At 40.2% G+C, this 17,362-nt stretch overlaps 1 protein-coding gene across 1 annotated transcript; it reads right to left on the bottom strand.

Moving 5' to 3' along the window:
- Positions 1–4,779: 4,779 nt before the first annotated feature.
- On the bottom strand, positions 4,780–16,671 carry kcnk18 (potassium channel, subfamily K, member 18). The gene is made up of 3 exons (XM_070841242.1): positions 16,238–16,671; positions 15,933–16,079; positions 4,780–6,226 (listed from the first exon to the last, which is right to left on the bottom strand). The coding sequence occupies exons 1-3, from the start codon at positions 16,464–16,466 to the stop codon at positions 5,391–5,393; spliced, it is 1,212 nt and encodes a 403-aa protein (XP_070697343.1). The 5' UTR covers positions 16,467–16,671; the 3' UTR covers positions 4,780–5,390.
- Between the last annotated feature and the right edge of the window lie 691 nt (positions 16,672–17,362).

Genomic DNA, 17,362 nt, shown 5'->3' on the forward strand with positions numbered 1-17,362 from the left:
TACAATACAGAAGATGATGAATATAAAGGAAAACCATCAAATGAGAAGGTGTACCCAAACGTTTGACTGGTACTGTATGTCACTGGAACAGGTCCCTGATCTGAGGGGATCATAGAAGACATATAAGGTATGAGCATATACTCATGACTTGATGTAACACAGTGTGATATACGTCCTCATTATTTTACAGCAGCACCATCTTGTGCTCCGGTAAGGTTTTTTCCATGTTTTTACCACAAAGCCATGAAACGCCACTTCCGGCTTCAAAAAAACCAAGATGGCGACGGCTATGAAACCAAGATAATGACGCCCGTAAAGCAAAATTTGAGGCTTCTGAACACTCAGTTAAATCATTCTTCAACCACAACAAGTCAAAGCAAGTCAGTGTGTATCACCTTTCCTGTTATTTTTTATTTCATACCTCTGTGCTTGTTGACTAATATTCTTTTTTAGAAGTAAAATTGAGGCTTACTGCCTGATACTAAGGGTTCTCTGAATTTGCAGTGACACAGCCCAGCACTCCAGAGTCAGGTGTATTTACATTCAGTATGACTTGTTATGATCATCAGTGTTAAAGTATATATGTTGCTCTATTAAAGATCATCACTACACCACCTCTCTTGGTACTTGAGAGTGAGTCAGAGGCGAGCAGAATGCAGGGACGGTGAAGAGAGCTTGATGCTAACGTGTATGATGAAAGGGAATTTACAGTTTCATTCCGAGATGAACCATCATTTTCGAACTGCAAATCCAAAACACAACCTCAAACCCAATGCCAAAAATCTAAATTTGCTGTTAGTGTTAGTTTCAGTAGTGCGTTAAGTTTAGTTAATGTGTTGTCAGCTATTTCCTGTTTTACAGACACAGAGAGAGAGAACAAACAAATAGTAACCATAATAATTGCAGTAACTATAGTACTGACAATAGGAATGTGATTAATGTGACTAATAATTAGCAATATGGTAGCATTGAAAAACATGACAATAGTTAATATATGAATTATAATTACATGACTAATATCAGTAAAAAGTGTTGGTGGCTGACGATCAGCAGCAGTGATTCATGTCTGTCACATAATGTCTGTCAAGGCAGGAGTGGTTTTACGTGGAGGCACAGGTGACATACACGTTTTGCCCAGAGACAAGTTACAGATTTTCTGTCTGATCTTCACTATTTTCTCAGTAAAAAAGGATGCAAAGTCATTGCATGATTTGGTGGATAGCAGTTCAGGGGGGACTGATGCTGAGGGGTTCGTTAGTCTGTCGACAACAGTAAATAAAGTGCGTGAATTACTGTTATTTTTGTTAATCATCTCAGACAAAAAAGATTGCCATGCCCTTTTCAATTCAAAGTTGTAAATGTGAAGTCTCTCTTCATAGTGCACCTGGAGTTTGGTTTCACGCCGCCTGTGTTCTGCCTTTCTACACTCTCTTTTATGCGTTTTGACCAGTGTGGCGTTCCTCCAGGTGCTTTCCTCTTACCAGAGACCACTTTAGTCTTCAAAGGGGCAATGGCATCTAAAACACAGTACAAAACATAGTGACATTAAACTGTCAATATATCACTGATGGAAAATGAAGGTAGAGCTGGTGTGGGTGTAAAGGCCTGGGTGAATCACATCCAGGTGTTTTTCTCGATATAACGCTTTCTGATCATTTCAGCTGAACTTCTGCTGATGTTGTCAGGAACGGTCCTTTTAAAGAAAACACAGTAGTGATCAGAGTCTGTCACTACAGCCTCGGAGATGAGCAGGCCTTTGGACATAATTAGGTCTAAGGTATGTTGACTCTGATACATGCTGAGATCAAGGATGTCCATAAGTTCTTCTGCACTGCCATCTTTGGGATTATCAATGTGAATATTAAAATCACAGACTAAAACTACACGGTTAAAATCCACACAGACTGCCGACAGCAGTCAGACAGGAGGACCTCAGCTGGAGTGCAACATATTCAAAGGAGGCAAATTTTCCACATGAGAACTGTTTGCAGTGGTAAGTATCATTAAATAAAGTGGCTACTCCTCCTCCTTTTTGAAAGATTCTTGCCTCACTGATAAAATAGAAGTTTTAGGGAGCTGATTCAATAAGGGCTGCTGCACTGTTATTCTTATTTAGCGAAGTTTCAGTTAAAAACATAAAATCAAGGCTTTCCTTTATAATAAAATCATTGATAAGCAGCAACTTGTCAGCCAGAGACTTGATATTTAATAATGTGAACTAAAATCAGGCAGACTGTGGCTGGAGATAGTAGCTGTGCGCTCTGGGTAAACTTTCCCTCTGATACTGATCAACATGGGAATGTCAGACAGTGTAGTTATCACTCCTGACCACAAGGAGCTAGGGAGGTTAATGGGGGAGGGAGAGTTTTGTTGGTGATTACTGGAGGTGACCAGGTGTGGATGGCGGAGTAAACTCTCTCCGAGCAATGCTGCTCTTTCCTCAAGCAAAGTCTTTGGATAGACTTCTTGTAATACCATGCTCCTCAGCTAAAGCAGAACAGAGTTTCAGTGCCCTAAGAAGGCTAATGAAACACTAATGCTATCATCTGTATCATAATGACAGGCTTAGCCAGGGGGAGAGGTGGCTGACTTTGCTACCTCAAATTAAGTCCATCTTAATATCTTTGCACCAGACAGGCTTAATTAAACTAGTCTAACTTGACAATTTAACAAAGACTAGTCCTAAACTAAGCTTATGAAACTGGCCTCAGGGCTCACAGGAATATAGGAAAAGGACCCCAATGCAGATGACTGGGGCTGGGCAGATGCATTTCAATGATTCAGTGGCAAAAAGGCTTACAGGATCATAAGGCAGACAGTGGTCAAAACCAGAGAGGCAGCCCATCACAAGCAGATAAATCAGGTAGAAAATCCAAATAACAAGCAGGTAACAGGTAAACAGAATACACAGGCTAGAAAGAGGTGGCATGAAGCATGGCAACTTAAAAATCTGGTAAGGAATCAAACAAGTCGACTGGTAAATACAGTGAGTGGCTGATGAGGGAACAAGATGCAGGTGAGGAGGTTTGGAGGAGCAGCCATGCCCCAAGAGTGGATGAGGGAAATGGGAGCGGATATGTACATGCATGGGGAAGTCACAAGGTGGAGAAAAGAGGAAAAGTCAGAGGGCAGCTGGTGTACAGTTTGAGGATGACGGTCTTGGGAATTGGAGTACAGTACATGGCTTAGTAGAAGTGACAATATGTCTGGAGAGGAGTGACAGTTACACACCAACATAAAATTAGTTGGACAAACAAAATGTGACTGACGTGTCCCTTTTGTGGACTGTTGTAAACTGACACACAGGGGTAGGAGGCAAAGGTAAGGCTGTACAAGCGGAGGAAAAACAACACACTTAAAAGGTAAGATGCAAATGTATTAGCACAAGCCTACACACCTGAAAGTTACACTACCCAGAATGGTGATGGATATCATTAAAAGTTCATTATGTCACAGATGAGCACAGAAACAGGATAAGATTACTGGAAGTGATGCTTCAGATGGGCTTGAAGGAAACCACATTATCCGTCCATTATGTAGATGATTCCATTATGTACATTTTATTGTTGTAAGTGGTTAAATTCATATGCTGTGGTCATTCTCTGGTGGTACACTTATATTCATTCAAAATTAATGCCTTATATTTGTCAGCACCATGACCAAACATTTCAGAAGAACAGTTTCTACGTGCTAGTTCAGGTTTAACACGGTAATGCTGCTTAGTGCAAAAACAACAAGACAATGTTGCAAAAATAATAATCACCCTGACTGTAAAAATGGTCAAATAACAATACTGTTAGCTCAGTGCCATTTAGTATACATACCATGTTAAGTGGTGATGGGTAGATGAAGCCTTATTGAACCACAGAACAATCCAATCAGTAGTGATGAAGTCTAATAGTGTTCACAAGGGACATCTGCTGATCAAAAGGATTTGCAGCAGGAAACGACAGCATGAGCTCAGTTCTAGCGCTGTCACCTCACCAGCTGTTTGACACAGATTCATTGTTGTTCTGCATCATTATAGTGCATCCTGCTACTATAGTTGCTTATAGATGATGATTAACTAATTATTTTAATTATCATTATTTTACTTTTATTATAAAGTGGTATCTCTGGTAGTCATTAATATTACAGGTAAGTCTTGTAACTGAGCAGAATATACTTGTCAGGACAGCAAAAATAATTATAATTCTGCATTAATAATCAACTACGATGTTAAAGTATAAATTTTTCAGTGATTTAATTGAGACAGGTAGAATTTATGCCATGTAGAAACTTTTAAAAAGTACAACAATAAAAAGTTAATTTAAACAAATTTGTCATCTATGAATTAAACTGGAGTAAAGTTTTGTGTTCTGCATTCATCATTTGATTATTGGATACAGCGAATCATCTGTCAAATACCCAGTCTCTACACTGTATCTTTATTTATTCATATTTGGACAATGTGGAAGTGTTGAAAGAAAACGTTTTAACTAAGAGAAAGTTTGGCGTTATCCAGTAGATTTCTAGGTTAACAACAGGTGACAAATTGTGAAGAAACACAACATTTACAGTCTTATCAATTTGTTTGTAAAGCTAACATTAAAAATGCAGACGCACACATTAAATAACACTTATCTCCATAAATATCTTGCCCTGGTGCATGCTTGCAGCCTTTCTTGCACAGCTTCTCTCGGGATGCTACAGTATCTTAACCTTTTTGTTATTGACTTTCTCAGCAATAAGCAATAAGTGAATCTATATTAAGAACACTAGAACTTTCAAAGGGATGAGTTGACTATACATGGCATTCTGAGGCAGATCTGTATGTAAATGAGTCTGTACCTGCACAAGTAGATGGATGTAGAATAGTGAACTATGGACACTTCCCACGCCCACATTTAGAACGTGTTCTGCACATGCTTTGATAATAACATCCCAGATTTTCAGGGTTTTCCTACTTATACCAACAAAGCGTCAGCCAGTGTCGAGGTACACCCTGAACCGAGGCTGCTGTTAGAACCTTCAAACATGGAAGATGATGTCATATTCTCAAAGCAATACAAGCTTTGACACTGTGCTTCAACAGAAACTGCAGAACTTGTGTCCCCCTTCTGTAGTGCTCCATAGCACAGTACAACTACTAGTCATTCCTTGGCAAGATCTATCGAGATATGCAGAATTTGAAGCTCTTCTTGTTAGGAATCATTTTGAATATCACTCTCCTTCACTGGGCAAAAGCATTTGGCACATGCACACTTTTTAATTTTGCTCATGCTTATAACTGAACAACCAGCACGAAAAACACACTGGACAGTTTCCCGCTTGTGTTTTGGGCCTGTGTCAAAACCAGGACTGTGAGCTCGTACAACTCTTGGACAAGAGGCAGAGATTCTCCTGGTCATTTAATCGTTCTCTTCATTTTTGAAAGTCTCCACATTTCCCCTGCTGATGAACTTGATGCATTGGCGGTAGAAGATTACAATTCGTGCTTGGCCCAGCTTGAAAGCCATGGACATGATGGCCATGCCGCCAATGATGAAGAGTGAGGTCAGCAGGAAGTACTTAGGGTGATTGGGTACAATGTCACCAAAACCGATGGTAGTGAGTGTGATGAAACAGAAGTAGTAGGGATCAAAGCCCTTGAATTCAGTTTCCCACAATGGCAGAATCAAACCGCCAAAGAAAATGTAGGCAAACACAATGAAAAGAATTAGCACAAAGGGCACGTCCAACATTTCCATTCCATCGCCTAACCCTGTGAAGTCCCATATGGCATATCCTTTGGGTGATGATGGCAGCTGGTCTAGCTCTGGGCAGGAGAGAGACCTGAGCAGTGGGCCTTTTCTAAGTAAATTCTCCCTGGCGAGAATCTTTTCAAAGATCTCTTTGTTGTTTTGGAGCTGGATAGACTTGTGTCGTACATCTGCCTGGCTGTGTAGCACCTGCCGGATGTCGAGGGGTTCACGGACCATGACATCATGGCTGAAAACAAAGGTACCATCCTCCAGGGCCTGGTGGCTTGAGTCCCCTGTTGTCTTCTGAGCCTTCCATGGTGAGCAGATGTGGGAGCGGAGGATTTTGCAGAAGGTGTGAATGCGGGCGTAGGCTCTGTACATCAGCATAGCGAGAAAGTCTCCCACATCAAGGATCACCAGAAGCATAAGAGGGATGCCCACCATGGCATACAAGACACACACCACCTTACCAGGCAAGGTAACTGGATAGATTTCCCCATACCCTGCAACAACAATAGAGAAAATGGACATTTGAGTACTATGAAACAGTAGCAACTGTAAGACTTAAAGACTGTGTCTTAACTTATTCTTGCAAGGGATAAGGACAATCAAAGACACAAACACTCAACTTATTCCTCTAACCACAAAAATTACATTAAAGATTATGTTTAATGCACCTGAAAATATAAAATCAATATGCTGAATATGTTTCTACTCATTTGTAATACAAATTCTGGAAAATATTGACCTATAATTCTTTAAGCCAGTGTCTCATTCATGTGCTCACGGGACCAAGAGTTCACACATACAATTTAGAAAACTTGGAATGTTAACACTCCAATATCTAGAATAATCTGAATTTATAGCACAGGATGATCAGTCTAGTACCACAAGTGATGTTATTTGTTTAATTAAGTACAATGTTCTTGCGAACACAGTTGAGGATGCTTTCGCACCCAACCTGATTGGTTCAATTAAAATAAACTCTGTTGTGTTTGTGTGCTTGGTTCCGTTTATTTGGGCTGGTGTGAAGGCTATTAATTGAACTCTGGTGTGGACCAAAGAACTAGAATGAGACCACTTGAAAAGGTGGGCCTTGGTACACTTCCAAACCAACTCTGGTTTTGTTTGTTTGTGGCGTGAAAGCAAAACAGAACAATGACAGGATTTTATGAGAGTGGATATGTGATTTTAGCCTTGCACAATAAAATCAAAGCCTCTTCAGGCTACACACACATAAAACATACTGTATATACAAATAATTACATTTATAATAGAATAAGACAAGATAATAGAATAAACAATAAATAATAATAAACAATATATACAGGTATTTATACAAATATATTAATCAGTCTTTTTTTTTTATATAGTGCCAATTCTTAATGTTATCCCAGGACACTTCATATTTAAAGAGGGCAACATAGTGGTGTGGTGGTTAGCACCTGGGGTGCCACACTAGCATGGGGAGAACATGCAAACTCCACACAGAAAGCTGTGTGGAGTTTGCATGTTCTCCCCATGCTAGTGTGGGTTCTCTCTGGGTACTCTGGCTTCCTCCCACAATCCAAAAACATGCAGGTTAGGTTAATTGGTGACTCTAAATTGCCTGTAGGTGTGAATGGTTGTCTGTCTCTGTATGTGGCCCTGTGATTGGCTGGCAACCAGTCCTGGGTGTACCCCTGCCTCGCGGGGGAGCTGGAGCCCTGATGGATAAGCAGTATAGACAATGGATGGGTGGAAGACCAATGCATACACCCAGTAAATAATTATGTTGTGTATTTTTTGAATTTCCATCTGGGGAACAGCAGGAACAATACAGGGGTGATAAGATGCTCTTCATCTTCACATGAAAAGTTTACATAAAAAGCATCATTGATGTAAACACAGAATGCGTTACGTCTTAAAATCCACTGCTCTTAATCCAGGCATCATGCTTCACTTTACAATACTGATGAGTATATTTCTGCCACAGGTAATAAAGGGGGAAAAACAAACAAAATAAAAATGTAGAGAAATTGAAGGGGTTACTGGTCACAGCATGTCACCATGGTGACAGTGTCTGCATGTATATGTCAATATACAGTATAGACCTCCAGCATCCTAAGATTTGTAGTTGATTTGATGATGACGCATTAAAAAGTGTGTATTTAAACTATAAAATATGTCATTTAAAATATGTAGGTACACTATATGTTTAGTACTACAGGCGTATTGCACAAGGGTTGTTTCTGACTGTGTGACCGATGATAACTGTTCTTCAGAGTGATGGTGTGTAGGATGAACTGTTCTTGTGTCTCTGAAGTGTCTACCAGAGAACTGTGCTGGTGTTTCTTGTCCATTTCCCGTCTCTGGATATGTGTTAAGTCCTGAATGAAGGGCAGGTGGGCATGGTACTAATGACTTTCTCTGCAGTCCTGACTGTCTGTTGTAGTCTACTGTTATCTCCACAATTTTGAGCTTGTTCAGCTGCAGGTTGTCATGACAACACCAGAGGGCCAGCTGTTCAACCTCTGAATACAGATTCATCGTTGTCCCAGATGAGGCTGATGACCATTGAGGTTCAGAAATGAACAGATGGGTGTTGTGAGATGCAGTCCTATTGGAGATTTCTAAGACTGCAGAAAAAAGTTGCATCATCTGTGTATAGTTATTTTTGTTGCTATCCAATTAGCTTTAAACCTGTTCTACCCTAGTTACTTCTAATTCTGATGGCAAGAATTTCAATACATTGTACAAACAAATACGTAGACAGCAGACACGGCTGACGTACGCCTGTAGACAGGGTGAAACTATTAGATCCATCCATCCAAGTATCCATTATTTACTTTTTTGCAGGTTGGTTGACTATACACAACCCATCTTACTTTATCTAGCCCATAGTGTCTTTCATAATAACAGTATATTTTAGAAACGATAAGTTGAATTTCCAGTAGCTCCGCCCCAGCGGATGATCAGCTGTAATTGTGACAATAGCATAATCAAATGTTAAGTGGTCACCAGTGATACATGTTTGTACTTTGGGAACAAGAGGAAAGGAGATAAGAAAGTAGTCTATATGACGAGCACTGTTGCCCTCTACACCATGTATCTATTTGGGTCTGGATTTTGTAACCTCTATATTTCAATATGCATTTTCTTTATCATGCTGACAAATAGCAGATATAAAGTAAATATAAAGCCAGATTATGCTCTTTGCTTGAGTAGGTGTGAGATTTAAAGCCAGCTGAAAGGTAATATAGGTCAGAGCAAGACAATAGTGTGGTTTGTCAGAGGACACACAGAGCATAGTGTGATAGTCAAACCATCACTTAATAAGAATATTGGGCTTCTATTAGAATGCTCATCCACTTTTGGCATAGTTTATAATGTAATTGTAACTGTCACTGAAATAAATGAAATATAATACAAACATGTTAGAAGACAATGCAAGCAATGTAAATACTGCTTTTTCAAGCAATGCACAGTCACACTATGATGCAATAGCAGAGGCCAGTGGGTCTATGCAGTACTTCGATCTTTTACTCAAGTAAAAATACTAATACTGCAGTGTAGAAACCATACTGAAGTAAAAGTATCATAAGCAAAAGTACTCATTATGCAGAATGGCCCATTTCAGAATAATGTACACTGTTGCCCATAAAGTTGGAATAAAATGTTTTTCACCTCTTCTCATGAAATGATTGTGACAATGTGATTTATTCTTGATAAATAAAGTGTATATCTTCTCAACTTTGTATATTACTGGATTATAATTATTGATGAATAAATGTGTTCTTCGCTTTAATGTTGCAGATGGTAATGGTGGGGCTAAATTAAAAGACTTTGTATACTGCCAGGTAGCTTAATCCAAAATAAAGCACATCTATTAGTTCAGGGTTATTCAACTAAAATTCAAAAAGGTCCAGTCAGAGAAAATGTATTAAAGCAAAGGTCCAGAACATCAGAATGTCTAACTTGAGTTAGTGTGATATATGCTGATGTAGCCTAGTAGCTGTATCAACGTCTGCATGTGATCAATAACTGACTGTCAAATCAAATAAATTCAGTATGATTCAAAAACATTTTGACAACATTTATTGTCACTTAACATATAAGTGAACAGACACATAATACTGTAGACAGGTGTAACGTTCTTGTCTTTGCTAATAACTGTGCGTCTTAAAATAAAGTTCATAACTTGAGTAAAATACAGTTTAGCAGCAGCTTTTCCCTTTTTTCTTCTGACTCTCAACGAACTTTACAATATCTAAATCTCAAATCCACGTAGCGTCACGTGGGATGGCTTAACACGAATGCAATTGGTCTGTGTGCTTCCTGACTCAACACACTAGAAAAGCTGCACTGGTTAAAATAGAAGCATCTCGTCAAATTTAAAATCCTCTTATAATTTATTGATAATAGGTCTAGGTCCGTATAGGAAGGCGTCTGGGTCCTGACCCAGACCGCGGTCCGCCAGGTAGTGACCTATGTATTAGCTGATTATACTTTTTTATTAATAATCTGAATCTGCAGGTAACTGAAACGGTCAAAATAAATGTGGCAGCACTTGAGGTCTGTACTTTGTTACATTCCACCACAGTCTATATGCAGTGGAGCCCATTCTTGAACCATCATGATGATGAAGGGATGAATAAAGTTCCAGAGGTATGAATCGGTGTGGGTGTGTGAGAAGGAGTAAATCAGTCCAACACATTCTGGGTTTTCCTTGTAACTTCCAAACACAGCTCTATCAAGCAACCCCATTTCCCCCTGATCAACTCAACTCTCATCCAAAGCGGGATGCATCACTCCTCGCTTGAAGTGGAAGTTGTTCTGGCTCTCTCTCTGTGCCCTGCTTTCTTTACCCTTCTTTCTTCTTCCTCTTGGTTTTCTCGAGCACATGAACCAACAGCGGCCACTAGCTAGAAAACCTGACACCAGCGTATCACGTGAACATAACCGTAACCACTATACATGGCACACAATAAGTAAACACGATGATAGTAATTAAATATGAATATACTGAACATATATTTGCTCAATTATGTTTAAACCTGTGTTTGCACAATTATGTTTACATAATACAATTTCACCCTTACTCTGACAGCATGGAAGACAATGTGCCTTTAACCTCTAACAGCCCAAGTCCCAGAAGCTTTTTGTGGTGATGTAAAAAGCTTTCTCCTCTGAGAGTGCCCTCTCTTCACTAAGTTGTGGGCTTCCTGTTGCTGCTAAGCCATTAGCCATTAGCCTGGCTTCCTTTAACCCATTTATCTGTATGTATCTGAAAGTAACAGACTTATGTATTACTAATGTATCTTCACAAAGTTCACATCGCATCAAAAAAAAACAAAAAAAAACAAAGCTCCAGATAGTAGAAGTCAAAGAAAGTAGTTTATTTAACAAGTTACATAAAACACATGAGAAAACAATTTACAAATTTATCAGTAATAAGTGAAACATGAAACATTAATGGAAATGTTATCACACTACTAGACCTTTTTAGCTGGTGGGTTCAAGGTTGCAAGCTTATACAACACAGAGACTCTATATACAGACTTATATACAGTAAACTATACTTACTGAATCTATAATGAATGTAAATGTAAGTTGATTTTAAATGCTGTGACCAGATTCATAGTCAGGTGAAACATCTCACCGGGTTTCAGACCACTTCATTGTCTCCCAGTTCGATTCAGAATAGATCTTGAAAAGTCAATGATCACTTTTAAGCCTCATACGGGGTTAGTGCCTGAATATGACCCTCTGAATCCCTACAAACCTTAATGCAACCTGAGATCCTACAGCTAATTTCTGGCCATGCCATGGTCAAATCCTCAAACTAAAGGACAAAAGCTAAAAGAAGTCACTTTTAAAAACTCACTACTCTACACCTTTTTTATTCTATCTCTCTATCATATCTTATCTTATCATATCGTTTAACTGGTTGTCTTTTTTCAAACTTGTTTTAAAAAGGGCTACACAAATAAAGGTATCATCATAAATGTTCACATGCAGATATCAAAACAAGTAGCTGATTTCAGTTTAGAACAAAGCAGGCGACCAACTGAGCGACTGACCAACATTTGCCATCAGCCGTGCCGTTAACATGGCTGAAAAAATCCAAATGGGCCTTCTTTGAGTGTTCACTGTAGGAAAGGGTTCACCCTCTTGAGATATGAATTTGCTTAATAAATCATATAGTGGAAATGTGAACATAATCTTGATGGTAAAATGGTAGGTTCAGGTGAAAACATTTGGATTTATCCCCTAAGTGATGATGTCCATACCTGCTTTAAGAACTGCAAAGCCACCAAAGACAAATTCAGTTGGCTGGGTTTTAGTTTTGGTTTCTCAGAATGGTCTAACCTTCAGGCACTCTTCTAGCTGACAGCAAAGTTTACTTGAATAGCCAGAAATATATATTAATATATATTTGTAGCCATCTGCAGTCAAAAACCAGTGTAGCCAGACAATGTAACTTCATAACTGCTACATTCACGTCATAGTCGACAGACCTCCATCAGAGCAACAATTAAAATTGACAACCATGTGTTTAAGCTTATTACTTCTGGTCTACTGTCGGCACATACTGTAGACGTTCACTTCCAAAAATATTCACATGTATTCAAAAAAGAGTACAGACAAGAGGGCTTAATAGACTAAGGCCAGAAACCAATGGCAGCTGAACTGCAGGATGTTTCCTCTGATAAACTGCGAACGGGCAGTGGCCCCACAGGGAGTTCCATGCAGCAACCTTAAAACCTGTCAGTCCTGAGATATTCCAACCATCCAAAAACAGCTGCCATCTGATGATGAGATACACCAGCGAGACAAGAAAGAAGGCAGCCATATTCTTTTTTAGGACATCAGCTTGTTAGTTTGCTATTCGGGAAGTAATGCAATAATTATACGTCAGTAATGTACCCAGTGGACACTATGCTCTAGGTCCAGGACAACTGGCTGCAGTGTCAACAGTGAATCTTGCCTGGACACTTTATGACAATGATCCTAATGACTGTGGTGACCTGTCATCTAGTGCCACTGTCAGGACAAGAGGTCAAGAGGTTAGAACAATGTTCTAACATTTATGGTCAACAAATCCCAAAATATGTCATGGGGGGGGGCTGCAAAGGTGGCAGTGATTCTCTATGGTTACATCCCAATGAGCAACACCTTTCAGTTAACACATATAATATTAGTAAATTAGGTGAAAGAACAATACGCAGCAGCAGGTTTTGGTGGCACAAGTTTATCTCCATGATAGTTCAGTTTATCTGTCCATGCTCTGCTTCCCTTCAACAAGGCCAACCTGAGTAGGAGAGACTGAAGAGGCCATTCATAAACTGTCTTGGATATTACTGGAGGATTTCTCATGATGTCCACAAAGACATCACCCCCCTCTAATCGAATAGTAACTTGTTTGATCCATTTTTACCAGCAATGTAGACAAAAGTTCCAAAGGTTGTCATGTATTATTATAGGAAAAATAAGACCCTCTGACACATAAACACATGGCTGTCTGCTTGTTACTCATTGACTAAACCACAGTAATATGTAGCGAGCACTTTTACTGCCTGGCAACGTCAAGACGAGGAGCTGAGTACACAGCAAACAGTGCCACCCTACAAGACCACGAAAGAGAAAACTAGAAAGACTACGGCTGACAGGTCACTAATTACCCAATGTCACACAGGCTTGTTTCTGAAGATGTGACGAGGGATGTTTCAGAGGAGGTTGGTCATCTGACCTCAGGGTGTTTCACTAAGCAAGATTAGTTAGCCACATTTAGAACACGTGAGCATCATGGGAGCCTATCCCCAAGATAAACAAGACATTTCTAACAATTATTTGTCAACTCCTCTAATCCTCTGCAGACAACCCCCCAGCTACCATGTGTATTTACAGCGTATTTACCACAGTCTGTCAGATTAAGAGAATATAACATGCTACTGGCTGGAGTTTCTTTGCACGATGTGATGTCCTCCCCATCGTTTTTCCTTTAGCACTACCATGAGATTGTGAAATGATTGTATGGATTGCTGTAAAATGTCATACCTGTCATGACTTTGGTCATTCTCTGCCTTGTCTCTCTCTCCCTCTCTATCTGATTGCAGATTGTGGACCCTGCTCATAGTCAGTTGTGCACCAGCCCTTTCTTTGGACGTATCTACCTGCGTGTTGTCTCCTGCCACCTTCTCCAGACTCCTGGCCCAGCCTGCTGCCTCTGACCATCCATTCCCTTCAACTTCGCAGCCTCAGCTTCCACACTCATTGGTCTCTGCCGTTCCAGCTTCAGCTCTGGGAAGCTCCCTCAACCTGCCCCCCACCCCAACTCTGAACTGCAATAACCTGCCTACTTTAAAGCCACTGCCTCAGTCTCTGCATGCGCACTTGGGTCCTCTAGCCTTAACGCTGTTCTAGCATGTTCCAGTTGCAGCATGAACAGGGAAGAACCTGAGAGTTTGCTCAGCAATTCATCTGCTCCCCTTGTATGCACTTCTTGATATCCTTCTGATATCTGCAGTTGGCCAATTGGCTTCAGCTACTTGGGTATGGGTAGAAACAAAAGGACCAAAAAGTAGAGCCTGTACACTGATGACTTCACCCCCATGATAATATCTAACAGACAGCTAGAGTCAGCAGAGCCATGACAGTCCGTTAAACTGTAATTTATACAGATAAACTGAAGCAAATCACGTCACAGTTTCTTAAACAGCAGGTTTTCGGGCCATGAAACAGAAGCAGTGCTGAAAGACGCTATAAAGCTCTTTAAAGTTGAGTGGAACTGCAGAGTTGGGAATCATTTTCTCTGGGAACATTGCTACGGGCGACACCTTTCACATGCAGTCATTTAATCCAGTAATTATATAAAAATATTGATTATAGCAGGATGTTCTTGGGAGTGTAAGAAAATATATCCTCTATGTGTTAGGGATAAAAGAAAAGAAAAGACCCTGCACATCCACATGCTCTCACTCTCGGTCTGCCGACCACTGAAAATGTATTATGTAATGGATATGATGGTGTCAGCTGAAGATGGGAGTAAGGATTAACTACCATGTCAGCGCTTGTGATTGCTCTGCAGCACCACTGGTATGTAAACTCATCTCAGGTCTGTAATCACTGCAGTATTTTTCAATTGTTTTTATTTGTGACTAAATTGTGTTTGCAAGGTTGTGCATTTCAAATTACCACTCGAAGGAAAAATAAAGTATTTAGAATTTAAATGAACTGAATCATTCAACACAGAGAGTGGTCTTTGGGTAAACATTTACTCATGAATATTTATTGATAAATGAACCCTGTAATATCTGTATTATAATAAAATACAGAGAAACATCCACCCACAGTTTTTATTTAGAAAATGTTAAAAGAGAAGCGGGAGATGACAGTGACTCATTTATACGTGATCACACAGCAAAAAGGCTTAAAACTGTACGTGTAAGATTATCACACATATGTAACTACTGAGGTGGATGAGGCAATCTCATTTGAACAAACTGTAAAGTGTCTTATATTAAAGTGCCTCTGGGCAGAAAGAACAATAATGACCACTGCTGTTCATCATCCCACTTATTACACAGGTTCCTAAAAAAATCAATAATTTGATATATAATACTGACTTCAAAATGATTGTATTGCTTCCACTATCAGAACTGCTTCCATAGCAACAGTCTGCTCTATAGACTTAACAGACCATAAAATGCTCTAATTCACCAATCAGGATCAAATATTCAACAAAGCTCAGTTAAAGACTGGCAACAAAGTTTTTAGCTTTTTTCACTTTCAGTTAAAAATCTGAAGTCTCAAATCCAGTCCAAGACTTTTTAAAGAATCACAGAAATCATCACCCTGTTGAATTTACATATACTGTAGAAAATCCCTTTCCTGGACACAGTAATTATTTTTGAAGGCAAATTACCTTTGTTGGATTATTAATAATTTCATTCTGACTTTTAGATTAATAACCTTTGTTACCTTTTAAATGATGGTTTAACTTTTACCAGTTAAAGCATCCTTAATAAAAGACTGGGCTGGACCTCCTGCCAGTGTTCATGTACAAACCTGGAACCAGACCATCCTAAAGAGATGAGATCGGTATGCCTTCATCCTAAACATTCAACCTAAAGCCCAGAAATCAGATACTGAAGTAGTGAAGGGTGAATCATTTAGAAGTGTCAGTGGGGACAACTTGCAGTTGCTGTGATGATTCTGTTGACTTACCAACTGTCGTGAATACAGTGCAGCAGAAGAACATGGAGCCAAAAAAGGTCCATCTTCCAGGTCTCTGGAGCCATATAGACTTGAACTCAGACCGTATCTTCAGCTCCACACTCTTCAGTATGTCCTGCTGAGTATAGGAGGCGTTATCTAAAAATAAAGAGCAAATGTTAGTGTGAAGCAAATGAAGTAATGACCAATTCATATTTAAATGTAGTGAAAGTGAGAGGTCAAGAAAATAGATCAACATTTGATTAGAGAGGAGTTCTTAAAGTTCGTTGATTAGAGGACATGCTGCTGTAACTCACTGGTTAGGTTCTGGACGGTGCAAACTATCTGATCCAGGAACTTCTGGTACTCCTGCGGGATGGGGGACTCGCTCTGTCCTTCAATGCGCTGGAACAGGAGCGCACCGAGCGCTGCGTAAACCACCAGAGACAGACAGAGCAGAAGGTGAGGAAAGAGCCTCCAGAAGCGCAGAGCGCATTTCCTCGACTCTGCCTTAGCGTTGATTCCTCTCTTCACTGCCGCCGACATGTTCTTGTGCTTCTTCTTCCCCCGCAGCTCCTGCTCTTCTGTCCCTCAGGGGAGAGCGCGCGTGCGTCCGTCAGCTTGGCTCTGACCTGCAGCAATGTGCGCAGAGGCTGCTGAGGCAGTAAACACACCACATCATCCACACACGCATTACAAACAGTGCGATGAGGGCTCCAGGGACACCCGTTATTGACTGTACAGTCTATTATTCCCCTCCCTGACTGCCTGAGGTCCCCAGGGAGCCAGACAGAGGCACCGACAGCCTTCACAAACATTTACGCCACAGCGGATGTCAATAATCAGACCAACGTTTCGTCCAGCAATCCAAACAGAGGACTTGTTGTTAAAGGCCCACAGAACTGAAATAAAGCTGTAGCCAGGAGAATGGCATATTAGACATATTAGTCATAGAGGAGTCTGTGATTGTGAGCAGTTCTACACAACAGAATAAAAACTGTCCTGTTCAAGAACATTTTCTGCACGAGTCATGTGTGAACAGGAGCAAGGATGGATATTCAGGGAAATCTGTACCGCCAATTTCCCAAGGTCTGGTAACATTTCAGGGAAAAAGCTGGTACGGCCGTGTTGTGAATGGGAGCAGTAAGATTGCTGGGACGAGCATGTAAAGTGCTGTGTCCATCTGACGAAAGACATGTTCATGTAAAGCGACTGAACCAATACCAAGATTCTGAAGTGATTTGATAACTAACAAGCAAAGCAAAGCTTCAAGAAAGGAAATGGAACAGTTAGAGATCCTGTAGTGTATGATGGCATCCATAAGTGTTGTATTATGCCACCTGCTGGACTGCCCCTTGAAAAGGCATGGATGGAAATGTTCCTGAACGTAGCTGCATGTGTGAACAGTGAAACTCCCTTGGTGTTCCAGACAGGTTATCCCA

Source organism: Pempheris klunzingeri, chromosome 12, assembly GCF_042242105.1.
Source record: "Pempheris klunzingeri isolate RE-2024b chromosome 12, fPemKlu1.hap1, whole genome shotgun sequence".
Taxonomy (NCBI): Eukaryota; Metazoa; Chordata; class Actinopteri; order Acropomatiformes; family Pempheridae; genus Pempheris; species Pempheris klunzingeri.

Excerpts from the sequence above, each read along its gene's own strand:
- kcnk18 (XM_070841242.1), bottom strand. The coding sequence starts at position 16,466 with ATGTCGGCGGCAGTGAAGAGAGGAATCAACGCTAAGGCAGAGTCGAGG. Across the intron at positions 16,080-16,237 it reads CACCGTCCAGAACCTAACCA|ATAACGCCTCCTATACTCAG; the intron begins GTGAGTTACAGC and ends CTTTATTTTTAG. Across the intron at positions 6,227-15,932 it reads CACTGTATTCACGACAGTTG|GGTATGGGGAAATCTATCCA; the intron begins GTAAGTCAACAG and ends TTGTTGTTGCAG.